Source organism: Macaca thibetana, chromosome 9, assembly GCF_024542745.1.
Source record: "Macaca thibetana thibetana isolate TM-01 chromosome 9, ASM2454274v1, whole genome shotgun sequence".
NCBI lineage: Eukaryota > Metazoa > Chordata > Mammalia > Primates > Cercopithecidae > Macaca > Macaca thibetana.
Window position 1 is genome coordinate 14,814,186 of NC_065586.1, and position 26,544 is coordinate 14,840,729.

The 26,544-nt window shown below is 38.7% G+C and overlaps 2 protein-coding genes across 9 annotated transcripts in view; one reads left to right on the forward strand and one right to left on the reverse strand.

Annotated features, from left to right (window-relative positions):
- SUV39H2 (SUV39H2 histone lysine methyltransferase) overlaps positions 1 to 21,078 on the forward strand; it is a 28,900-nt gene extending 7,822 nt beyond the window's left edge. For 4 of the 5 annotated variants that reach the window (XM_050803250.1, XM_050803255.1, XM_050803251.1 and 1 more), the window contains 4 exons: positions 9,992 to 10,663; positions 12,697 to 12,843; positions 14,287 to 14,416; positions 15,509 to 21,078. In XM_050803250.1, the coding sequence (XP_050659207.1) occupies positions 9,992 to 10,663; positions 12,697 to 12,843; positions 14,287 to 14,416; positions 15,509 to 15,615 (1,056 nt within the window). In that variant the 3' untranslated portion in view covers positions 15,616 to 21,078. Of the gene's footprint in view, positions 1 to 2,968; positions 6,161 to 9,991; positions 10,664 to 12,696; positions 12,844 to 14,286; positions 14,417 to 15,508 lie in introns of those variants that run through there. The other variant, XM_050803253.1, reaches the window with a different exon arrangement.
- The window catches only part of DCLRE1C (DNA cross-link repair 1C), a 57,508-nt gene continuing 41,673 nt past the window's right edge, over positions 10,710 to 26,544 (reverse strand). For 2 of the 4 annotated variants that reach the window (XM_050803214.1, XM_050803212.1), the window contains 2 exons: positions 21,489 to 22,361; positions 10,710 to 12,474 (listed from right to left, as the gene is read on the reverse strand). In XM_050803214.1, coding sequence (XP_050659171.1) covers positions 12,413 to 12,474; positions 21,489 to 22,361 — 935 coding nt within the window. In that variant the 3' untranslated portion in view covers positions 10,710 to 12,412. Of the gene's footprint in view, positions 12,475 to 21,228; positions 22,362 to 26,544 lie in introns of those variants that run through there. The other 2 variants (XM_050803213.1, XM_050803215.1) reach the window with 1 other exon arrangement.

A 26,544-nucleotide genomic window follows, 5' to 3' on the forward strand; every position in this document is an offset into this window, starting at 1 on the left:
CCTTATCTAATTCCCTCTTCAGAATACTACCATTTCTCTTCCCTGCTTCGCAAAATCTTACACAGCCTGCACAGTTCAGTGCAAAGGTCACCACCTATTGTAGAACCACCTGCCGTTTCTCACCTCCAGCAAAATTAGTTGATTTATGTTCAGGATTTACAAAGCACCATTCTTGCCATTATTCTAGAACTTGTAACACTTTATGGTCTTGTTTGTATCAGATCTTCCCTGCTAAATCATCCACCATTTGAGGGCCAGGACTGTCTCATTGTAGTCCCGGTACAGAACAGGTGTTTAGTCCGTGGTCATTGAATTGAATTGTCTTTTGCTTCGGTCATGTTTCTAAGGCATACATTCACTATTAGAGTAGGCCTTCCTGGCTTCATGCTTAGATGATAGCAGCATTCTGTTGACTCGTGTCTCCTGTTTGTTTTTCTCGTAGACTTACTCAACAATTATTTGAGTTTCTTCTGTGTGCCAGGCATTGTGTTAGGCACTGGGAATCAAAAGATTAATAAGAAACTCCCTCACTATAAAGAACTCACAGCCTAGTGAGAAAGTTTGACAAATAGCCCGTTGCAGTGTAGATGTATAAAAAGTGCTGTGGCACACATCATTACAAGATCTGTGGGAGATGCACCTTGGATAGGTCACAGAAAGCTTCCCAGAAGTGATGTCCAATTGGAGCCTGTCCAAAGGTGAGCATTGTAATTGTCTGTGGCTTCTGTCTGGAGAATGAGGTGATAGTAGATGGACGTGGGAAAGAATGAGAGGTGAGTGAAGGATTTTTCAGCCATCCTAAGGCAATGGGGAGTTAGTTGGCAGGTTCTAAAGAGAGTGACACATCAGGTTTGTAATTGAGAGAATTTTCTCTCTGCAAAAAAGAAAGGGGATTGATAGGGGGATAACACGTGCACGGCTGCATGTTCTGAATGGCTGTCATAGTAACAGGCCAGAAACAGTGGTGCTTGAACTAAAGTATTAATGATGTTAAGGAAAAGTAGGTGTGCGGTTCTTCTGTTCTTTTTTAAAAAATAAGGATGTAAAATGTATGTCTGTGGCTTGTGGTCACAGGGTTGGGTGGGGGTATGGCAGTGAGGGTGCCAGGTCTAGGGAAAATACAGGTTTCTGACTTGGGCAGTGGTTTAGACAATGTTACTGTTCCCCAGGAATACAGGAGTAGGAACTAGATTGGGCTTGGGGACCCATTTCTGGTGGGTTTAAGTTCTACTTAAAATGTACTCAACTTTCTTGAGTACTTTCAAAATGTACTTTCTTAAGGACATTTTAAGTGGGACTTAAACCAACTGGAAGTGGGGCTCAAATCAATAGTGAGATCTAACTAGAAACATAGATCCTAAAGTAATTGGCAAAAAGATAGAGAGGGAAGCCTTGGGAGTGGATGCAGTTTCCTATTCATGAACTCAGCTAATATTTACTGGCCATCTACCATGTCCTGCACTAGGAATTGGGAATCTGAGCAATGAGTGATATGAGGGTATGGTCCCTGATACTTTGGAGTTTATTTTTCAGTGAGGGTAGAAATACCTTAAATGCAGTTGGACAAAGTACTTATTGTAGTTGAGGTAAGTGTTGATGTGACAGAAGGATCTCACTTATCCTGGAGAGACTGGGCAGGTATCCCTGAGGAACTGATGTTTCAACTTAGTACTAAAGGAAGAAAGGGATACATGGGAGGGATTTCGAGGCAGAAGACAGCCTGACTTCAAGGAGTAGAAAGAGGGCCTTCAAGGAATAGAGGATATGGGTGGAACAGAGCAAGTAGGAGGGAGCGCGATGAGGCTGGCGGGATGGGCAGGCCCCAGAGAGTGCTGCTCCTCATAGGCCGAGGACAGGATTTTGGACTTCCTCTTAAGGGCGTAGAGTACCATTTAGTAGTTTTAAGCAGGGGAGCGGTGTGCTGAGATGTATGTGTTGAAAACATGACTCTGGCTGTTGTGCCCTGAATGGGTTGAGGGTGGCAAGAGGCGATTGCAGTAGCCCAAGCAAAGCAAATATGAACAGAGAACAAGGACTGAGGATGAGCTCTGAGAAGTAGGTGGGGACACTCGTAGGAAGGACTGTCAGAGACTGAGACACACTGGCAAGAGAGGTAGTCAGAAAATAGGAAGAGTTGGCCGGGCGCAGTGGCTCACGCCTGTAATCCCAGCACTTTGGGAGGCCGAGGCAGGCGGATCATGAGGTCAGGAGATTGAGATCATCCTGGCCAACATGGTGAAACCCCATCTCTACTAAAAATATAAAAATTAGCTTGGTGTGGTGGTGCTTGCCTGTAATCCCAGCTGCTCGGGAAGCTGAGGCATGAGAATCACTTGAACCCAGGAGGTGGAGGTTGCAGTGAGCCGAGTTCGTGCCACTGCACTCCAACCTGATGACAGAGCAAGACTCGGTCTCAAAAAAAAAAAAAAAAAAAAAGGAAAGAAAGAAAATGGGAAGAGTAAATCATGGGAACCAGAGGAAAAGATGATGTCAGCAGGAGAGTATTAAACAGTAGGTCAAAGAACTAGAAAGAATCCACTGGATTTAGTAATGGAGGGTCACTCATTCCCTTAGAGCACCTCTGAGAAGAGCCAAAGGAATGAATTAAAGAATGAACCAGACCGGATGCGGTGGCTTACGCCTGTAATCCCAGCACTTTGGGAGGCTGAGGCAGGTGGATCACCTGAGGTCTGGAGTTTGATTCAGCCTGACCAACATGGAGAAACCCTGTCTCTACTAAAATTACAAAATTAGCCGGACGTGGTGCATGTCTGTAATCCCAGCTACTCGGGAGGCTGAGGCAGGAGAATCGCTTTAATCTGGGAGGTGAAGGTTGCAGTGAGCTGAGATCGCGCCATTGCACTCCAGGATGGCTACAAAAGTGAAACTCCATCTCAAAAAAAAAAAAAAAAAAAAAAAAATTAACTGGAGGTGAGAAAGTAGAGTTAAGTAGGATGGACAATTCTTCCATGAATCGTAGCTTTCAAGAAAACGAGAGGGCTACATGGGTATAAGGGTGTTTATAATTTTTTTCAAGTTTTTTTGAAAAGACCATTGTGATAGTATTTTTTTTTTAATTTTGAGGAAATACTATGCATGTAGTTTTAAAAAGTGAATGTTATAAAAGGTCAGATACTGACATCTACGCCGTGACCTAGTTTCAGTCTCTCATTCTTAGCAACTTAATATGTCTTTTAGAAATTCCCCACATATACAAGCGTTTATATCTCAGAGGAGGTTTAGTTTTATTTTGCTTTTTAAAAATGGAGCCTGTTTAAATGCTTGTGAGAACCAGCAGAGATACTGAAGAGACAAGAAGAATTGACCAAGGAAGTGCGTCTGTCTTTTCATGTCTGCATCCACCTTCTCTCTAGCTCCATGGCCATGGAAGGCTGGAAGTTAAGGCAGTTAATGCCTGGTGGTTTCCATTTTCTCTTTGCATTAGGAACACAGGTCATACATCACTGAAAATAACACAGGATGTAGGGATGGGAACCTTGAACAAAGTGGAGGAGGTCTGAAATAGCCAACTTGAGAAATGGAAAGAATTCTGTGGGGGGAGGCAAAAGGTTGTTACTATTATAAATTCATGTCAAGGGTCAAGCTGAACTTAAAGGGTATTAGTTGTAGTAGTACTTAGTCTCAATGCAAGGCGATTTTTCTGGAGCATTATTGTTACTACATCACCCCTTCACACAGAATAATTTCTGACAAAACTACGAGTATGTAAGATAGTTCAGTGAAGAACAAGATCCTCTGTACACATTGATGGACATGCACATAGCTTAGTAAGCTAAGCAATAAATATTGCCTATAGCTTTGGTTTCTTAAAGTATACAGGTACTTTTGTGTTTCGAGAACCACCCCTGTGCGGCATGGCACAAAATAATACTAGTCCACATCTGTCAGTAGATTGATATTCCTAAAACACTGATTGAACCTAGGGTGGTTAAGAACTAGAATAACATAGAAATCATTATACTACAACCTGTATTTGAGAGATCAGGAAAACAGAGCTCTAAGAAAATACTTTAACAATGTCATGTGGCTCACTTTTTTCAATTCTGTGTCTCTAACCCGGCTGTCACAATTCCTACTCTTACTGGCATGAAAATTCAGTGATTTTCCGTGACTATAATAGTTCTCAGACTATGCTCCTGTGGAACCGTGTGTTTTCATAATCAAATTCCAGTTATTTATTTAGAAACAAGGTCTCACTCTGTTGCCCAAGCTGGAGAGTAGTAGCGGCTGTTCTTGGCTCACTGCAGCCTTGACATCCCAGGCTCAAGCGATCCTCCCATCTTGGCCTCCTGAGCAGCTGAAACCACAGGCAATGTGCCACCACAGGCATGTGCCACCACATGCTGCTAATTTGTAGAGACAAGGTCTCACTATATTGTCCAGGCTGGTCTCTAACTCCTGGGCTCAAGCAATCCTCCTGCCTCAGCCTCCCAAAGTGAGCCACTGTGCCCAGCCAGATTCAGGTTATTTTAACACTGATATTGAATATGATGATTATTTCAAAATTGGTAGAAAAAATTAGCTAGTGGAAAGACACATTTTTTTGTTCTTTGTCTTCCCATATGTTTCTTTTAAAGTTTTGGTGTTTGCTGCCACTTGTTGGCTATAGACAGCAGGTGACAAATACTGAGAAACCGTGAATTGCTACCTCCAAGTTTATCAGCTTGTATTTCCTTTAAGAATTCATACAGTTAGTGTTGTGATTTGTATATTGCATACCCTTTGGTATTCGTATTTTTTTGTTATACATTCAGAAACATTTAGTCACAGCCTAAAATATGGTGGGCAGTTGTGCTATTTGGGGGCTATAAAGAATAAGATTCCATCCCTTCCCACAAATACCTTAGAGTTTAAATTGGAAATTGGAACAAAAAGGAGTTGGTGGTGATCAGTTCTTGGGTATGGGGACAGGAAAGACTTCATAGAAGAGGTGATATTTACGCTGTTTTAAAAGATGAGACAAGCATTCATTATGCCAATGGGAAAGGCCCTCCTAATTAGGGAGAAGTTTGTGAACAAAGCAGCAGAGGCATCAAAAGGCCTGGCATGTTGTTCATTGTGGCTAGTGTGTGTTGTGTGAATGGGGCCATCATGAAAGATGGAGCCAGAGGGGCATCAGGAAACAGTTCCAGAGTGACTTGCTTTCTGAAAAGAGGAACTTTGAACTTCATTCCCGAGGCAGGGTGGAAACCATTAACAGTTTTTAAGCAAAAAAAAAAAAAACAACAGTAACTGCTTCTGTGGATTTTTTGTTTTTACAAAAAAACTATAGTAAAGAAGGATAGAGTGTTTGAAGCTGTAAGTCTGGAATAGGGAAACCAGTTGGAAGATTAATGTAAGAATGCAGGCAAGAATTGAGGGCCTGGTGTGACTAACGCTATAGAAATAGAGATCGACAGGAAGAAGTCCATCTCTAAAGAAACTTGGTGATGATTGGATTGAGGAGAAGAAGGAATTGAGATAACCTGGTTTCTGGCTTGTGTGAGTAGGTGGACAGGTAAGATTCACCATGATAAGGAATACAGAAATAATCTGATGTGGAAGGACAGTGGTGAGTTCTGTGTGGTTAGATTGCTTTAAGAAGCATCCGGTAGGCTATTGGATATATTGAGCTACAGATAAAACTTGGAGAGTCATCAGCATATAATTAATAGTTAAAACCATGGGGTGATGAGGTTGTCCAAAGAGATCGTTTATAGTAGGAATTCTCTAAACCTGGAATCTAAATATCCTGAAATTACCCAAAATGTTTTATATGTGGTTTTTGTTAGAGAAAGGTCCATTGCTTTCATCAGATTCTCCAAAGGGATAAACATGTTCATGTGAAAAGGGGTGCCAGACAGGGTCCTGAGTGTCTCCATTGTGTAAGTGATGGGCAGGGGAAGCAGTCTCAGCAAGGAAAATACAGAGGAGCAAGAAGGAAGTCTGAGAAATGGTTAGGTGGTGGCTGTTACCTTAGAGAGGCCAAATAAGAGGGGGTTGAAGAGTCCATGGGTTTGGCAATTAATAGATTTGTAAAATTGTTCCTAACTAACAAGATGGAGTTAAATGTACTTCATGAAGCTCGCCCAGAGGCACCATGGTTTCTGAGAACTTTAAGAACCACTGGCCTACAGTAAAGTTCAAGTGTCTCAGCAAAGTAAGTGTTACGGTTGTCTAAAATTTGCTCTTGCCTTACCATTACAAGTTTTAGCTTGTTTCAACATTCTGAACCTTAAAGCTAGACAGATCCATCTCTTCACTATTTTTTTGATACTTCATGCAAATCTTAGCTTTCAGCTTTTGCCCATGTTTTTCATCTTCCCTGCCATGTTCCCTACTCAATCACTGCTCTCACTCCTTCAGAGTGTAGTGTGTACTGCTTTCTGTCTTCCCTTTTCTTATTGTCTGAGCTGTATTGATTTCCCTCCATATTCTGGTGATAATGTCTTACGTTGCTACTTATTTCACGTTATTGCTGCCTTTTCCCTATGAGATTTTACTCCTAAAGGCTAGTAATATATTTCCCCATACCCCCTAGTGACCAAACTTTCATATACTTATTATAGATACTAAAATACTGGAATGGCTAACTGACATCAAAGATAGTTGGGGGAGATGTCTTTTATTTTTTTTGGATACAGGATCTCGCACTGTCACTCGGGCTGGGCTGGAGTGCAGTGGTGTGATCTTGGCTTTCTGCAACCTCCGCCTCCCAGGTTCAAGCAATTCTCCTGCCTCAGCCTCCCAAGTAGCTGGGATTACAGGCACCTGCCCGCCACCATGCCCAGCTAATTTTTTGTATTTTTACTAGAAATGGGGTTTCACCATGTTGGCCAGGCTGTTCTTGAACTCCTGACCTCTCATGATTCACCCGCCTCGGCTGGGTAATGTGATTAAGAAAAAATTCATATGATGTATTCCAAATTACATAGGAGTGATTTATGGATCATTTTTGCCACTGGGATTCCATTTCTATAGGTAATCAAGAGTTGATTACATGTCAGAATAAGATACTGATATAATAAGCTTATGAACGTTTTGGCCTTTATTTGGCATTTTAGCTTATTGAATTTGTTTCTTAAAGTGGTTTTCTGTGTAAAATTATTTTTCAAAGTGGAAATATCTTAATAAAATATACGTATGAAATATAAGTCTACCAAGTTGACACAGAATCTTACTAATATTTCTATACTAGTCTGCTATAAGTATTCATGTTTTATAAGCATATTTCCTGTTCATAAATTCAAGTAGGTACCAATGTGATTAGCATATAAAACTTGTTCATTTAAAATGCAAGTGATTCATGTAAGATTAAATACAATTAATTATTTTGGAAATAACGTCAGTGGCCAGTGTTTTTAATGTTCCTGGATGATTTAACCATTGACTTAAAGCCACCATTTCTGTTTCTTTCATTGTTTACTGGGAATATTTGGCATAACCCGGGCTATGGTAGGAAAAACTGTAGCCAAAAAGAGGACTAGGGTTGCATTGCTTTATTCTAGCATCTGAAAAATTTAAAATGTTTAGAATTAAGGGGAGTAGAAAAGTTACATGCTGCCAGTTGGATCTCGTATCTACTACACTGTGAACAGATACCCGCCAACAGCAGTCCTGAATTGTAGCGGTCACCTGAAAGGAGGAAGAAATCCTTAGGCCTTAATGGGGCTCAATTTGACAAATACTAAAATGTACATCAAAGCTTTTTTTTTTTTTCCTGGAACCATAATATGTATTTCCACAGAATGCAGTTTTTGTGCACATCCGCACACTATTTAATCACATTTTTTAAGAGAAAAAAACTTTTGACCAATTTTCAAAAGAAAGCAAAGTTCTTTTAATTCACAAGGATTACTGCTTGTTGAATAGAATATAATGAAACAAAACATTAAGATGCAGATAGTGGGGATAAAATAAGCACACTCCTGGGTGGGCGCCTGGTTCCTGCACAGCTGCCTCATGGTGTCCCTCAGCCCAATTTGTGCCTCAGCAACATGGCAGGTATCACATGGCTTAGACCTTTAGTCATTAATGCATTATAACTGTTAAAACAACTGTCATGGACATCTGTACTTTATATAAAAACTTTCTTAAAATTCTCAGGGAAAAGCAGTTATCTCAACAAGATTTTTCAGTATCTATGACTTAAAATGATAATGTAACTGTCCAATGCAGTTTAATCCCCTTTTTATTTCAGAAGACATTTTATGATCTAATGTTACCCCTTGGGCATGTGGCTATATATTATTCCAGAAGAAAAAAAAAATTACTGAGACCACTTCAAAATTTATTAGACACACAAGTGTGTTTTTTATCTTTTATTTTTTACTTTTTTTTTTTTTTTTTTAACATGGAGTCTCGCTCTTCTGCCCAGGTTGGAGCGCAGTGGCTCACTCACAGTCTTGGCTCACTGCAACCTCCTCCTCCTGGGTTCAGGCGATTCTCCTGCCTCAGCCTCCCAAGTAGCTGGGATTACAGGTGCCTGCCACCACACCTGGCTAATTTTTTGTATTTTTAGTAGAGAGGGTTTCGCCATGTTGGCCAGGCTGGTCTCGCACTCCAGGCCTCAAGTGATTCACCCACCTCGGCCTCCCAAAGTGCTGGTATTACAGGCATGAGCCACTGCGTCAAGCCTTAACTGCCTTTTTAAAAAGAAACTTAAACATGGCATTTCCTTACCTTAAGGGAGGAAAACAGAGTCACTGGAGTGAAAAGACAAGATACCGTGGTGCCTTGTTGCCAAGGCATTGTGGCCAACAACAGTGTGAGGGATAAATTAGAATAGTTGCTATTAGGTGGCATAAGTGCCTGCTACCTCATCCAGTCATGGGTGAGTCTAAATCAGCATTCTCTAGAAGAGAGCTGTCCGATAGAAATGTAATGCGAGCTGTAGACGCCATTCAGCATCTACTAACCACATTGAACAAAGTAAAAAGAAACAGCTGAAATTGCTTTCAAGAATATATTTGATCCAATATATCCAAAATATTATTTAAACCTGTAATCAAGATTTTAAGTTGAGATACTTAATGTTCTTTTTTTTTTTTTTTTTTTTTGTATAATACTAAGTCTTTAAAATTCAGTGTGGTTTTTTTTGCTTTGTTTTTTGTTTGTTTGAGACGGAGTCTTGCACTCTGTCGCCCAGGCTGGAGTGCAGTGGTGCAATCTCAGCTCACTACAACCTCTGCCTCGCAGGTTCAAGCGATTCTCGTGCCTCAGCCTTCCTAGTACTGGGATAACAGGCACGCACCACCACACCCAGCTAATTTTTGTGTTTTTAGTAAAGATGGGGTTTTCCCATGTTGCCCAGGCTGGTCTCGAACTCCTGGGCTCAAGCGATCCATCCACCTTGGCCTCCCAAAGTGCTAGGATTACAGGCATGAGCCACCGTGCCCAGCCTTAGTGTGTATTATATTTTAAGCATATCTCAATTCGGATTGGCCACATTTCAAGTTTTCAGTAGCTACATGTGGCTAGTTATAACTGTATTGGACAGTTCATCTCTAGAACATCTAGAGAACGTGTGCCCATGATGTTGAGAAATGAGTTCCCTCGTGTCTGGTGTATGATATTAAGTTATGGACATTAAGAATGCCTGAATCTATTGCTGGCCAAGTAAGCCACTAACCTAGGTCATAAAGAGTTAGCTTTGAGACCATCTATTTCCATGATCAAAATAAATACATCTGGGTTTAACCTACATCACCATTTAGTAACATAGTCATAAGTTTCATCTTTTTCCAGGTAAAACTCTATAGCCTCTTATCAAATATGTTATGCCACATCTAAATTCCATATTTTATGTAATATAAGGAAAAATATTTTGTATGATTTATACTTCATGTGTTAGGAACCTGTGACTACATGTTCTGAACTGTTAGTAATAAAAATGGTAATGGATACCTTACTCTTGAAGATTTTTAATTATTTTCGGTAAAACTGGGAAATAGCCATCTGATTTGCATTTTATTTTCTTTTGTATTTTAAGGATATGGAATATTATCTTGTAAAATGGAAAGGATGGCCAGATTCTACAAATACTTGGGAACCTTTGCAAAATCTGAAGTGCCCGTTACTGCTTCAGCAATTCTCTAATGACAAGCATAACTATTTATCTCAGGTAAAGAAAGGCAAAGCAATAACTCCGAAAAACAATAACAAAACTTTGAAACCTGCCATCGCTGAGTACATTGTGAAGAAGGCTAAACAAAGGATAGCTCTGCAGAGATGGCAAGATGAACTCAACAGAAGGAAGAATCATAAAGGAATGATATTTGTTGAAAATACTGTTGATTTAGAGGGCCCACCTTCAGACTTCTATTACATTAACGAATACAAACCAGCTCCTGGAATCAGCTTAGTCAATGAAGCTACCTTTGGTTGTTCGTGCACAGATTGCTTCTTTCAAAAATGTTGTCCTGCTGAAGCTGGAGTTCTTTTGGCTTATAATAAAAACCAACAAATTAAAATCCCACCTGGTACTCCCATCTATGAATGCAACTCAAGGTGTCAATGTGGACCTGATTGTCCCAATAGGATTGTACAAAAAGGCACACAGTATTCGCTTTGCATTTTTCGAACTAGCAATGGACGTGGCTGGGGTGTGAAGACCCTTGTGAAGATTAAAAGAATGAGTTTTGTCATGGAATATGTTGGAGAGGTATGTATAATTTGCCACGTAGTAAATGATGGGCATGTAAGGTTTATACTTTTGGAAAATTGCCTTTTTATCTCTGTAACAGATACTTGGTACATTTTGAAATTTTCATTTGCAGATATGTAGAAATTTATTTTCTGATTTAGGAGAAGAGTTCACTGGCATGTTTAGAAATAAAAAACTTTTATGTGAACAAAACAATATGTTAAATCGATACAGTCATCTTTCAACAAATACACATTCCTAGTAGTCAAACCTAGCATTTGTAAAATTTAAAATATGACAAATGTTTTTATCCAAAAGTCCTAAGAAGAAACTCAGATGTAACACATGCTGCTTTGAAACTTGAAAGTTTTAATTTACTTCATCTGTTTGACCAAATATGGTTAAATGTAGTTGGCAGAACTCTATTTTGGATCAACATGAAAGATACTATATTTGTAAGTATTGTAAAATATACACAAGCATTTGTTGCATCCGTAAGAAAATTAGGCTCTGTGCATCTGTAACTTACTTTTGAATTGTGAAGACCATTCTCAAAACTACCATACAAATACTAGCAAATTTATTTTTATACAAATCATATATTTATGTGTATATATATATATGAATGTAAAAGGTATTTGCCATGTGTCACATACTATTCTAAGCACTTGATGTATTAATTCACTAATCCTCTCCAAAACTCAGTGAGGTAGTACTATTTCTTTTTTGTTTTTTCTTTTTTTTTTTGAGAGGTAGTACTGTTATGTCCATTATTATAGAGAAATTGAACACCTTGCCCGAGGTCACACAAGTCACATAGTAATAAGAACCAACATTCAGAGCTCCAAAATCAGTCGTCTTCACCATGACACCACACTGCTTCAAACTGAAGGGTAGGTTGAGCTGTGACTAGAAAGACAGGAGCATGGCTACATATCCGGAGTTGTCAACTCTGGATTTTTTAGTTGGAATTGGGTCACCTATAATTATCTGTGTTCATCTAGAATTCTGAAACTAAATTAGGTGTCTGTTTTGATTCTTATACTTTTAGACAGTGGTAGGTTATTATAAATTATTCAGTATACAAGATCTTACATAATCAAATTATTCTTTTTGTTAACCAGAAGTTTTTAAGTTGCATTCTTAATGAGTGCAGCAGCCAAATTTGGTTGGTAACATACAGCACTTTAGACACTTTCAGTTTCTTAAGCTGAGCGTGTCATAAAACTGTGTTCTTAAGAGCTGAACTGTGGATGACGATCTTAGACTTACAGAATTGCATGAAAATAACGTATTCTACAAAAACGAAACCTTCCATTCCAAAGTTAACATAGCTTCTCCCCTGTATTTTTAACAGTTTTCCATTTGTAACTGCATATAGATAAGTTACAGGAAAAATGTGTCTGGATCATAATTTAGAGCATATACTTGCAGATTTAGTCTTTAACTTTCAATTTTGTCCTGTAGAGAGCTATGGTTGTATAGCTTTTTGAACATCCTAATTATAATGAAAGTAATGCAGTGTTTCAACTTACTGCTCAAATCCTGTTTAAAAAGTCATAAATCAACTGGGTACAGTTAATCCCAGCACTTTGGGAGGTCAAGGCTGGAGGTTCACTTGAGCCCAGGAGTTCCAGACCAGTGTGGGCAACAGAGTGAGACCCCACATCTCTACAAAAACTAAATCATTAGTTGGGCCTGGTGGTATGTACCTGTGATCCAGCTATTCAGGAGGCTGAGGCAGGAAGATCACTTGATCCCAGGAGTTCAAGGATGCAGGGAGTCATGATGGCACCACTGCATTCTAGCCTGAGTGACAGAGTGAGACCCTGTTTAAAAAAAAAAAAGTCATCAATCTTTTGCATTATCATTTTTCTTCCCCTCATTTTCCCACCTCTTTCCATCTGACTCCTAGTGTGAATGTTTGCTTTGATGACACTCGAATTTCTTACTTTTTAAATATTTGTAGGTATTTGCTTATTAATAGACATGTAGATGAATGCTTCTTTAGTTCAGTAGCTACGTAATATACTGTAGTTTTTTCTGTTTAGGTAATCACAAGTGAAGAAGCTGAAAGACGGGGACAGTTCTATGACAACAAGGGAATCACGTATCTCTTTGATCTGGACTATGAATCTGATGAATTCACAGTGGATGCGGCTCGATACGGCAATGTGTCTCATTTTGTGAATCACAGCGTAAGAAGACATACGTAAACTTTAGACACGACTAACAATTCAACCTAGTACTAGTTTCCATAGCTAAAAAATAATTCTCTTTAAACTACATATCCTTTTAACATTTCCAAAATACGTATTTTATAATGAGGGCAGCTTCTGTTAAGTTATGGTATTATTGCTGTACTAGGAAAAGTAAACATTGAGGTGCCTACCGAGTATTAATAGCATGTATTTTGCAAGAGTCTTTACATATGTTACTTCATTTAAACTTTCTAGTAACTTTGTACGGTAGGTATTATTTTCATATTACAATGAGCAGAGCAATTAAGAGGTAAAGTGTCCAAGAATTACACAGAACTGTGTCTTAATGGAAGTTAACACGACTAAATTTTAGGATGTACAAACTAAGGTAAATGTATTTTCTTAAAATGTAAACATGTTACAACTTTTTATAAAATTTAAAGATTTGTATAGTATTTATGTAGGGCTATTTTTCTAAATTATAAATTAGTATTTTTCCTTGCCTTTTAATGTCTGAAAACACTTAGAATATAGCTGGAACTTAACTGCAGAATTCTGGACTCTATAAAAACTATTTCCAAAAATTAGGGAAGTTAATAATTTTGGGTTACCTACTAAGTACTAAGTGGATAACATTAGGCTTGTTAGGTTGACATTATCTTCATTTTGTAGATAATAAGGATAGTGTGTCTCACAAAGTTATATAGCTGAACATATAAAGGAAGGTAGACCATGTTAAACTTTTGATGGATTTCATAGTAAGAAATTAGTGTATGATTAGCAGACACCTTCTGGTCCCTTGTTTGTTGATTAACATTAAAGAATTTTTTTCTTAATGATAAATTCGAGATAGTCTCAAAATAGAGATATTCTATCCAAAGACCATTACACAGTTTTGATTCCTTAGTATGACTCACTACATCTTTTTTCTTGCATATTCCATAAGTTACTGTCATATTCTCAAAACATTGAAGAGTTTGGATCAAAAGTTTAAGCAGTGAAACTCCATACAGTGTAACATTTGATTTCTGTAGTGCAGATTTGATTTTTTAAACACAGTTATTCTAGTTCTTTAAAGTATATGCCTTACTGAAATAGTTACAGGTGAAATAATAATGTAATCTGGGATTTGCATTGAAATTCTCCAGGAAAAAAAGAAACTTGGGACTAGATGACTAAGATTGGCAAGCATGTTACTAATTGTTGAAGCTGAATAGTGGATACATAGGGATTTCTTATTTTCTCTATTTTATACTTGTCTGAAATTTTTATAAGGGAAAACAATCTTTTTAAATGTGCATGCCTCAAAGACCTCTAAGCAATAAGCAACTTAATTTCCAGTGGAACTTAAATCTCTTGGAAAGTAAACATTTTATATGGCATGTAGAAGGGCTTGTTCACACCGTTTTTACTTAAATGGGTTCTAATGTTCCTTTTTAGTGTGACCCAAACCTTCAGGTGTTCAATGTTTTCATTGATAACCTCGATACTCGTCTTCCCCGAATAGCATTGTTTTCCACGAGAACGATAAATGCTGGAGAAGAGCTGACTTTTGATTATCAAATGAAAGGTATGCTTTTCAAGTACAGTTTATTTGTTGTCAGTTTCAATATGAAGAATCAAATCCGACTAGGAAGAGACCTTAGATATCTGAACCAAACTAATACTAAAGATGAAAAGTTGAAGCACTAAGTTGGTCATCCTAAGGTCCAAAGCTAATCCGACAGCTAATACTACAACCCAGGTCTACCTGACCTTCAGCTGAGGAATGGTTCTACGTCGTGTTTTCTCAGAACTTCCATTTTGGAAACTGATTTATTTATTAACTGTGGGCTAAGCATGGTGGCTCCTGCCTATAATCCCACCGCGTTAGGCTTGAGCCCAGGAATTCAAGACCAGCCTGGGTAACATGGCGAAACCCTGTCTCTACAAAATATGAAAAAACTAGCCGGGTGTGGTAGCATGTGCCTGTAGTCCCAGCTACTCAGGAGGCTGAGGTGGGAGGATGGCTTAAGACAGGGAGGTTGAAGCTACAGTTGAGACGTGAATAGCACCACGGCACTCCAGCCTGGACGACAGAGACTCTGTCTGGAAAAAAAAATATAAGCCTACAGTTTTGAATTTTTACTAAGAGATGTATATTCAAAAGATAGAAAATATGATTTAAATCACATACAGATTTATTCTACTCCTACTTAAACCTGGCTTTTAAAAAGAACATTTAATTCTATTTGCTTTATTGTGACAATATAAATGTTTTCTTTAAGAATGACGGCCTTTACATATTGTCATTGCTTAACCTCTTACATACTGTGCTTTTATATACTGTGTGAAATGAGTGTGTATTAGATATTCCCAGTAAGTTTCATCATTTCAGAAATCCTTTCTCACAAATATGGGCTAATAACATAAACTTTACCTATTATTAACCCGCACCATCCTTTCAAGACAATTCATTATGATTTGAATCTGAATATTAACATTTATTTGTAAATATTTCAAAGGGAACTAACTGCATTTCCTTGGGAGTTAACTTACTCTAAGGGTCTTGACCATGTAAGTACCCTCTAACACTGATAATAAAGCTAATATAATAGAAAATTTGAAATTTATTCTAAATTGTCTTAACTCTCTTTCTGTATTTCTTTTTCTGTGTCTTCAGGTTCTGGAGATATATCTTCAGATTCTATTGACCACAGCCCAGCCAAAAAGAGGGTCAGAACAGTATGTAAATGTGGAGCTGTGACTTGCAGAGGTTACCTCAACTGAACTTTTTCAGGAAATAGAGCTGATGATTATAATTTTTTCCCCAATGTTAACATTTTTAAAAATACATATTTGGGACTCTTATTATCAAGATTGTACCTATGTTAATTTACAATTCATGTTTCAAGACATTTGCCAAATGCCTCTGAAGAGAGGGTCACTGGGTCTCATAGATTGATTTGAAGTCTACATATCTATAGTGCTTAGAGACCAAACTAATGGAAGGCAGACTATTTACAGCTTAGTATATGTGTACTTAAGTCTATGTGAACAGAGAAATGCCTCCCGTAGTGTTTGAAAGTGTTAAGCTGATAATGGAAATTAACAATTGCTGAGAGATCAAACATTCAGCTTGCCATAAACCTCAAATTTGGAGAAACAGTTAATTTGGGCAAATCTACCAGTTCTGTTTTTGCTACTCTGTTGTCATTCCTGTTTAATATTCACTGTACTTGTATTTGAGACAAATAGGTGATACTGAATTTTATACTGTTTTCTACTTTTTCATTAAAACATTGGCATCTCAATGATATAGAAATTTAAGGTATAAAATTAAATGTAAAAATTAATTTCAGCTTCATTTCATATTTTGAAGCAATCAAGACTGTTGTGATGAGTGTATGTCTGAACCTGTAATTCTTAAAAGACTTCTTAATCTTCTAGAAGAAAAATCTCTGAAGAGCTCTCTCTAGAAGTCCAGAATGGCTGGCCATTATGCTTCTTTGAAAGGACAGGATAATGGGACCAGGACGGTTTTTTGGAGTACCAAGCAAGGGGAATGGAGCACTTTAAGGGCGCCTCTTAGTAACATGAATTGGAAATTTGTGTCCAGTACCTCCGGTCTAAACAGTCTAAACAGTAAAACAAGCTGCCTGGAGAGCACCTGTACCTAATGATACTGTAATGTACATTAACATTACAGCCTCTCAATTTCAGGCAGGTGTAACAGTTCCTTTCCACCAGATTTAATTATTTTTATATTTCCAGCAGGTTCTTCTTAAAAAGTAATCTATATTTTTGAACTGATACTTGTTTTATACATGAATTTTTTTTAGATGTGATAAAGCTAAACTTGGCCAAAGTGTGTGCCTGAATTATTAGACCTTTTTATTAGTCAACCTACAAAGACTAAAATAGAATATATTAGTTTGTAAGGGGGTGGGAGGGTTCCAGCATAGTATCGAATCTCAATCAGGAAAAACTATGCTTTCATGTCTGATTCTGAGATTTCTCATCGTGTTGTCGAAAATGATAAATGCAGCAAATCTAGCTTTCAGTATTCCTAATTTTACCTAAGCTCATTGCTTCAGGCTTTAATTACCTAAAATAAGCTTGGGTAAAATTGAACCAACTTCAAGAATGCAGCACTTCTTAATCTTTAGCTCTTTCTTGGGAGAAGCTAGACTTTATTCATTATATTGCTATGACAACTTCACTCTTTCATAATATATAGGATAAATTGTTTACATGTTTGGACCCTCAGAATCTGTTAACCAAAATTGCAGAATGGGGGGCCAGGCGTGCGTGGTGGCTCACACCTGTGATCCCAGCACTTTGGGAAGCTGAGGTAGGAGGATCACCTGAGGTCAGGAGTTCAAGACCAGCCTGGCCATCGTGGTGAAACCCTGTCTCTACTGAAAATACAAAAATTAGCCGGGCGTGGTGGCACACGCCTGTAGTCCCAACTACTCAGGAGGCTGAGGCAGGAGAATCACTTGAACCCAGGAGGCAGAGGTTGCAGTGAGCCAAGATCACACCACTGCACTCCAGCCTGGGTGACACAGTGAGACTCCGTCTCAAAAAAAAAAAAAAAAAAAAAATTTTTTTTGTTTGTTTTTTTGGGTTTTTTTGCAGAATGTGTCAAGACAAAATACTTTCTTAATGGCATTTGTGTTTTATGAAAAATCAGTCACATAGTGTTAGTGTCAGTGTTAAGAAAGGGTCACAGGTTTACAGGTTGCCCCCAGTGGCCATACTTTGAATTGTGATTCTCACGGGTTTAAAGATGTGATTTTTAAAAAATCAGTGTTTTACCATCTAGTTATTTGATCTTGTCCACTTTTTTGTGTTTAACAAAAGTGTAAAACTGGAAAGCAAAGAAAAAAAGACTATTTTCAGTAAACATGTAGTTTTGTTTTGTCTTTATTAATAGAATGTAATGGGCCTTTGGGATCTTAAGTACTACTTACGTTACCTTTTTTATTCAGATGCTGAACTTAAGCAGTGAAATAATAGAAACTAAAGGATGTTATTAAGGGGTTTAACTATTTTAATTCAACATTTAGCTATTCATCATTGGTTTCCTGAAGACGTCAGAATTTTTCAGTGTAAGACAACTATCAAAGGTAATCCAGTTTAAAACATAAATCCACTGTACATATTATATTGATACCATCATTTTCAGGATCTGCATAAGAGTACTGTGATACATAATTAATAATCTCAGGGTTTTTTCCCCCATATCTAAAATGTAAACAATACTTGTTTCTCTTTTAGTTCATCAATTTCTCTTAGCAAAATAAATTAGGTTGGGCATTTAATGTTCTATTTACCATGGCTTAGCTTTGTTTCTGTTTTAGTCATTTCCAGTAAGACTATAAAAGGGGCAGAAAAATACTGATGTATTCCTCACTATGTGCTAACAAGATTAACCAAAGATTTATATTCAATTCCTTGAAATGTTACTTTCCTTTTAAGATAGCTTATCAGGATTTGATACTACACTTGATCTTGGCCAAAAGGCCAAGGAGTTATGGTTCATGCATTTGAATATTAAAGGACAATTTGACATTTCACTAGCATAATGTGGATGAATACTTCAGAAGTTTTTGAGCATTATCACTCCCAGGTGCGTAAACATACTACGGTAAGTACTGCCTGGAAATGCAAAGGAATTTTGGAACTCAGAGCTGATATTCGTTAACCAAGTCTTTTATGCCTTTTATATGTATTCATGTGCTTCTAATGAACCTGTCAGGTTGGTGTAAGGTAACAAACTTAGACTGGTAAGATAATGTCAACATGCCAAGATCACCCAGTGAACTTTTTAAAGTATTTAATCTTCAGCTTCAGGCAGTCTTTTAAAAAAATTAGTTGATACTCTTTAAACATTTAAGTCCTGGAACTCCTCTCCAAGATAAATGTGGCTGACTGCTGAGTGTCTTCTCTGATATGTCTTGGCATTTTGAAACTTCATGTTTCAGCTGGACACGGTAGCTCATGCCTGTAATCCCAGCACTTCGGGAGGCCGAGGCGGGTGGATCACCAGAGGTCAGGAGTTCAAGACCAATCTGACCAATATGGTAAAACCCTGTCTCTACTGAAAATACAAAAATTAGCCAGGTGTGGTGGCACGCATCTGTAATCCCCGCTACTTGGGAGGCTGAGGCAGAAAAATCACTTGAACCTGGGAGGCGGAGGTTGCAGTGAGCTGACAGGGCCACTGCACTCCAGCCTGAGTGACAGAGCGAGACTCCATCTCAAAAAATAAAAACTTCATGTTTCCTCTTGTAATTTATGATTCTTGAAGTAAAAACCAAGTAGCTGCTACAATTAACCCTGCCCATGTTTATACTCTTTTGGAGAGACATCAGAACATAGCAGTTAAGAGCATGGTCTCTGAAGCCAAACTGCCTGTGTTTGAATTCTGCCTGTGCCTCATAGCTATGTGACCTAACCTCTGTGCCTTTGTCTCCTCATTTGTACATGGGGATTAGAAATGTATCTACCTCAAAGGGAGGTTGTGAAAATTAAAGGAGTTCATATATAGTCTGTAAAAAACTTACGAGCATGATCAGAGTGAGCACCAAATACAATTTCTGGTAATCACTCTGTTTCTTGATCACGTGTCTTGTAGTTGTCTTAGCCCTTAGCCCAATTCATTCAGCCAGCATTTATAATGGCAGACTCTCACATAAAACAAATGTAACAGTATGTAATATTAATGTGATTATAAAATACCAGGAATATACTCAGAGGAATGTTTATAGGCATTTTTTGAACACCCACTTTGGATCACAAGGTACACTGTTAAAACTGTTTTAGTTATCAGCGAATATATACAAATGTGTATGGTTACATCGATACTCTGTGTCTTGTTACCCTAATTAGTCTGGTGGATCCAATACTTTTTGGTCTGATTGCCATGCAGCATCATGATAATGCATATCAAGTGTTTAACTGGCCTGCAAATTGTTTTAAGTGATGTCTGCTTTTGCTTCCATAATCTGTGAAATGTCAGAATAACAAAAGTGTTCATGAATATTTGTTAAAACTTGTTAAAAATCCTCATACATAACATAAAGGCCTAACACATTGATGAATTTTGAGAATGAATAACACAGAGGTTTTTTATTTTTCTGGGGTTGCCCGGGCTGGGCACAATCAGCTCACTGCAGTTTCAACCTCCTGGGCTCAATCTATGCTGCCACCTAAGCCTTTCAAATGGCTAGGACTACAGGTGCTTGCCACCATGCCTGGCTAACATTTTGCAGAGACAGGGTCTCCCTGTGTTGCCCAGGCTGGACTCAAAACCCTGAGCTCAAGCGATTGCCCTGAGCCTCCCAAAGTACTGGGATTGCAGGTATGAGTTACTGTGCCTGACTGCCATTTAATTCTTGAGCATTTTCTTTTACATCCTAATTGTCCACTTCTAATTTTGCCACCATAGTCACATCAAGGTTAAGTGGTTTAATATCTTTGGGGATAAATAAGGTGCTGATTTTGTCTACAGCCATCAGTTTATCGTAATAGATCCAAGTTTGTCAATTTAAATCAAGCATGTTTATGATCAAAGATATGATCTATCATGCTGAATGTTCCATGTGTACTTCAGGAGATATATTCTGCTGTTTTGGGGTGGAGTGTTCTATAAATGTCAATTTAATCCAGTCAGCTTATGATTTTCAGTTCTATATTCTTACTGATTAATGTATATATACTAGTTCTAAGGAGGGATGTTAATCCCTAACTGTAATTGTGCATTAGTTTGTCTCTTTTCAGCTGTTTTAGCTTCATAAATTTTTGGAGCTGTTAGGTGCGTATACATTTAGGATTATTTTGTCTTCTTGGTGAACTAGACCTTTTATCATTAGGAAACTGTATAACCACTCCATCTTTAATCATGTACATGGTTTTTTTTCCATCACTTGAATTGAGTTTCTTTATAGACAGCAGATCATCGGGTTATGTTGGGTTTTTTTCCCCCATGTCTCTTGTCATTGATGTGCTTAGACCATTTACATTTAGTATAATCATTGAGATGTATAGGTTTAGTTCTACCATTTTTTTTTTTTTTTTTTTTTTGAGATAGAGTTTTGCTCTTGTTGCCTAGCCTGGAGTGCAATGGCACAATCTCAGCTCACTGAACTACCACCTCCTGTGTTCAAGTGATTCTCCTGCCTGAGCCTCCTGAGAAGCTGGGATTATAGGCATGAGCCACTGTGCCTTGCCTTTTTTTTTTTTCAACAGGGTCTTGCTCTGTCACCCAGTCTACTGGAGGTACAGTGGCACAGTCACAGTTCACTGCAGCCTCAATCTCCTGGGCTCAAGTGATCCTCTCACCTCAGCCTCCAGAGTAGCCCACCATCATGCCTGGCTTTTTTTTTTTTTTTTTGTAAGTAGAGACACATCTCACTGTTGGCCAGGCTGGTCTCGAACTCCTGAGCTCAAGCGATTGCCCACCTCAAAGTGCTGGGATTACAGGTGTGAGCCACCACACCAAACCAGATTATTTGAACATTTTTAAGTATTATATTTTCTCTACTGTAATACTATCATCTCTGCAGGTTTTTTAGTGGTTGCTCTAGGTTGAAGCGCTTTGAATTCTTAGATATCTAAGAGTGAGCATTTTCTTTTTTTGACTGCTATACTCTCACCAGTTGCCAGCTTCTCATATAAATATTGTAAATCCTCTCGTTTAGGTAACTCAGCTTCTGGAGTTGAGGGAACTTCAAAATCAGAAGAGCTCTGGGAATCCACATTTGTGCTAAGATTTAGCAAACTTTTTTCCTCAGGTATATGTTTCTCACTGCTTAGAGTAATTGGTTCTCCAGTACTAGGAACTGTTGTTACATCTTGAACTCTGCTTTTCAAATCAGAACAAGTATCCTTTGGGCAAATTACATTTTGTTCCATTAGAGAGGCAGGAATATTCTCTTTGATTGTTGGTCTGTAGTCACCTTTGCCCAAGGAAGTAATATCCCCACTGTTTCTCTCTTGGGAGGATAACAAAACAGTATCAGATTGGCTGTCCCAGCCTTGACTTCCTTGTTCTGTTATGTGTGTTGACTGGGAAGAATTCTGGGAGGAGATGTGAGTTGATTCTCCATCAGAGTCACTGAAAAGCTTCGGTGACTGAGATCCCCCTGCCTCTATGGAGGAAGGGAAGTTTTCCAAGTTCTCATCTGTGATTTCATCATTTCTTTTAAAGAATACTTCCCACTGGGGTACATCCCCATCAGCCTTTTGCTGGTGAAGTACAGAGCCCAGATCTCCTTGCAGTGAAGCTGGGATTCCTAATTCTTCTTCACTTTCACTGTTGGATTCTTCACAATCTACAAAGTTTGTGAAACGAGAGCTCTGCGTACTCTCTGTTCTGCAGCATCCTGGAGTTTGTCTCAGTTTTTCGGGCTGCTTTTCTGATACTGCAGTCATTGAAAATACCTCAGGTTGAAGAGTTTCCTGGTATGGAAGTTTGTGCCTTAAAGGTATTGGCAGAGGATCATCAAAGAGATAGTCATCTTCTTCCTCTGTGGGACAAACAAAACAGGTTTATAGGAAACAAGGCAAAGGGAGCCAATTTGTACCTACACTTTTAATTCTTGGAGTTGCAAGGAATAGGGAGGCCACTCTTCTTCAAAGGGAAAAGATATTCTTGGGATACACTGAATAATTTAATTACCATCCTTCAATTTTTTATAATGCCAGACTATCAGTGGAGAATATAGAGCAGTCACTCTGCTCTATATATAAGCCTGGCTGATCATTACAATCATATGCAAAACTTTAGAAAATAAAAACCACACAGGTTTCTGTATCTCATTCCAGACCTACTGAATCCCTAAAAGACAGGACCAAATAATTTGATTTTTGTGTTAAGTTCTACAGCTGATTTCTGTTCATCAGCCAGGTTTGCAAAGCCTGTGTGCTCTGCAGATAGTAGATGCTCAGTGGGTTGTGCCTTAAAGGTATTGGCAGAGGATCATTAAAGAGATAGTCATGGGAAAATTAAATGGCTTTTTATTAAGGTTTTTCTCTTTTATGAGCATCTTATTGACATGCTTTATGCACAAAGTTGCGACAGGTTAAATCAACTTTAAAGCAAAATACTGAATAATCAACATGTGTCAAGAACTTAAAATTCAAAATTAAGCATGCTGTGTCAACAAATGTTCTTAAAATGAAAAAAGCCTTACTTGGAAAAACATATTTTCCGTCCTCTAACGGTATCTAGCCTAGGAAGGAAATTAAATGCATCTGAAACTACTGTGTATGGCAACTTCGTGTTCTACTGCTGAATCTGGTTTTATAATAATCCACTTAAATGATGTGGCTAAACACTGCATTTTTAAGACACTAATATAATGGACCATAGAGACCATCATCCAGCTCCCACCTTCCCAGTGTAAAGCTAGGCCCAGAGAAAAGGGTGTGCCAATACATAGGACCCAACCTCATTCTTAAAGTCCAATGTTATGACTTGTAACTGATGTTAGGGCTTAAGGTCACTAAGGTATCTAATGACTATATTTGGAATCATCCGAGACTATAGGATATAGATTTTAAGCCAAAGATTAAATGTATGTTTTAGGTCCTTCACTACTATGCCAAAGTTGTTTTTTATGTTTCACACAATCACAGTTCAACCTTGACCTCCCAGGCTCAGGAGATCCACCCCCATGCCCAGCTAATTTTTTTTTAGAGACAGTGTTTCCCCTTGTTGCCCAGGCTAGTCTTGAACTCCTGCACTCACTGAAGAAATCCACCTTGGCCTCCCAAAGTGCTGGAATTAGAGGCATGAGCCACTTTGCCTGGCCCCAAATTACCTTTTTATGAAATATTTTTGTATGATCTCTAAGTTGAACTGTTCTGCATTCCAAATCAGTGACTGTGCCTGATCCCAAAAAACATTTATCAAAAACAAGTGTGGATTGGGTAGATGCATAAAAGGCACAAAAGATTAAAGGAAGAAAGGACTTTTGCTTCCAGGTAAGATAGAGTAACAGAGACTAGATTTAACCTCCCACTTGAAATAACTAAAAATCAGACTACCTCTCAAAATGGACATTGAGCAATTAAGGACAATGACATGTGAGAAACAAGACACAGATGAGTCCTTTGATTGCCTGACTCACTGCTTCGTAACAGATTCCAGTCAGGGAGGGAACATCTGGTTAGAGCCCATGGACATCCCTGAATTGAGATGGAACCTGAACGTTGAAGAAATCAAGGTACCTGGAATTTAAAGAGCAGAAGACCAGAGAGGAGAGTGCTGCACAGAAACTCTGAAAAGCTGCAGAGGAGTCCCTACCAAGTGTTCAGTGTACTGAGCAGCATGTGCTTGTCAGGAAACTACCAGAAGACAGGCAACGAATCACTCAAACAAAAAGAAAGTGCCCAGAACTCACTGTGCCAGGAACAGTGCCTGGTCCTGGTCCCAACAGCCAGAGTGGAAAACCTCATGATCCATGGGCATTTGTAAAAGAACCAAGAAGAGCCTTGCCTCAGTAGTGGGGAAAATTAACTATACACTAAATGCTACTCTGGTCCTGCATAACAAAGGTAAAAGACATGAAAAGATCAAACTATAAACATGCTAACCACATGCCAGAACAAAGCTCAAGAATGATTTTAGAAATCCAAAATTATGCAGGACCTAAAAAGGTAAAATTCAGAATGTACGGCATTCAAAAACAAATTATCAGAAATTCAAGAAGCAGGAAAATACAATCAAAACTGACCGTGAAATTACATACCATGGGAGTCAATTTTCATGATCTTGGATCAAACAATAGTTTCTTAAAGATATGATACCAAAGCACAAGCAATAAAAGAAAAAAAAGGCAAATTCGACTTAAAACCTTTACACTTCAAGACACCATCAAGAAGGTGAAAAGACAAGTCTGAGAGAAAATATTTCCTAATCATATTAGATAAAGGACTGATACCAGACTATTTAACTCTTAAAACTCAATATGAAGGTCAATAATCCAGTTGAAATAGGGGCAAAAGATAGGAATAGACATTTCACCAAAAGTTACATAAATGGCCTATAAGCACATGAAAAATAGCTCGACATTAGTCATTAGAGAAATGCAAATCAAAACTGCAGGGTACCACCGTACACACACTAGGACAGCTATACTCAAAAACAAGTCTTAGCTAGTATGAAGAAACTGGAATCTTTACATATTGCTGGAGGGAATGTAAAATGTATTCAGTTTGGAACTGTTTGGCAGTTCCTTGAAGTGTTAAAACAGATTGACATATGTTATGAACTGAAGGTTTCCTGTCAAAATTCATATGTGGAAGCCCTAAAGCCAGTGTGGCTGTTACCTGGAGATGGACCTCTAAGGAAATCATTAAGGTTAAACCTTCATAAGGCTGGAGCTTTGATCTGATAAGATTAGTATCCTTAAAAGATACTTCAGCTCGCATGTATGCTCTCCCGGCCACCCCACGGGCATGCACTGCAAAAAGGCCATGTGAGCATAAAAGAGATGGCAGCCACCTGTAATCCAAGAGAAGAGGCCTCAGAATGAAACCTGCCTTGCCAACACCTTCATCTTCCAGCCTTCAGAACTGTGAGAAATACTACCTGTGGTTTTCTCTCATGGAGTTTTGCTCTTGTCACCCAGGCTGCAGTGCAGTGGTGCAGTCTTGGGTCACTGTAACCTCTGCCTCCTGGGTTCAAGCAATTCTCCTGCCTGAGCCTCCCAAGTAGCTGGGATTACAGGCACTCAGTATCATGAACAGCTAATTTTTTTTTTTTTTTTTTTTTTTTGAGACAGAGTCTTGCTCTGTTGCCCAGGCTGGAGTGCTGTGGCGCAATCTCGGCTCACTGTAACCTCCACCTCCAGGGTTCAAGCGATTCTTCTGCCTCAGCCTCCTGAGTAGCTGGGACTACAGGTGCGTGCCACCATGCCTAAGTTTTGTAATTTTGGTAGAGATGGGGTTTCAACATAGTGGCCAGGCTGGTCTCAAACTCCTGACCTCATGATCTGCCCACCTCAGCATCCCAAAGTGCTGGGATTATAGGCGTGAGCCACTGTGCCTGGCCTAACTTATTTTTTTAATTTTTTTATTTTTTATTTTTTATTTTTTTAAGCACAGACAGGTTTTCACCATGTTGGCCAGGCTGGTCTTGAACTCCTGATCTCAGGTGATCCATCTGCCGTGGCCTCTCCAAGTGCTGGGATTATAGGCGTGAGCCACCATGCCTGGCCTGCTTAAGCTACCTAGTATGTGTTATTTTGTTAGGGCAGCCCAAGCAAACTATGACTCCAAAATTCTACCCCCTACAAGAAATAAAACCCGAGAGAAAGATACGTAAAGACTTGTACACAAATTTTCATAGCATTATTATTTAAAAAGGGGAAGCAACCCAGATGTCCATCAACTGGTGAGTGGATAAACAAAATGTCATGTGCCTGTACAATTGAATACTGGTTGGCAATAAAAAGTATGAAGTACTGATACATGCCACAGTATAGATGTACCTTGAAAACATGCTAAGTAAAAGCCAGTCACAAAATAGCACATGGTGTATGCTTTTTTTTTTTTTGAGATGGAGTCTAGCTCTGTCAGCCACACTGGAGTGCAGTGGCGTGATCTCACTGGGTTCACACCATTCTGCCTCAGCCTCCTGAGTAGCTAGGACTACAGGCGCCTGCCACCACACCTGGCTAATTTTTTGTGTTTTTAGTAGAGACG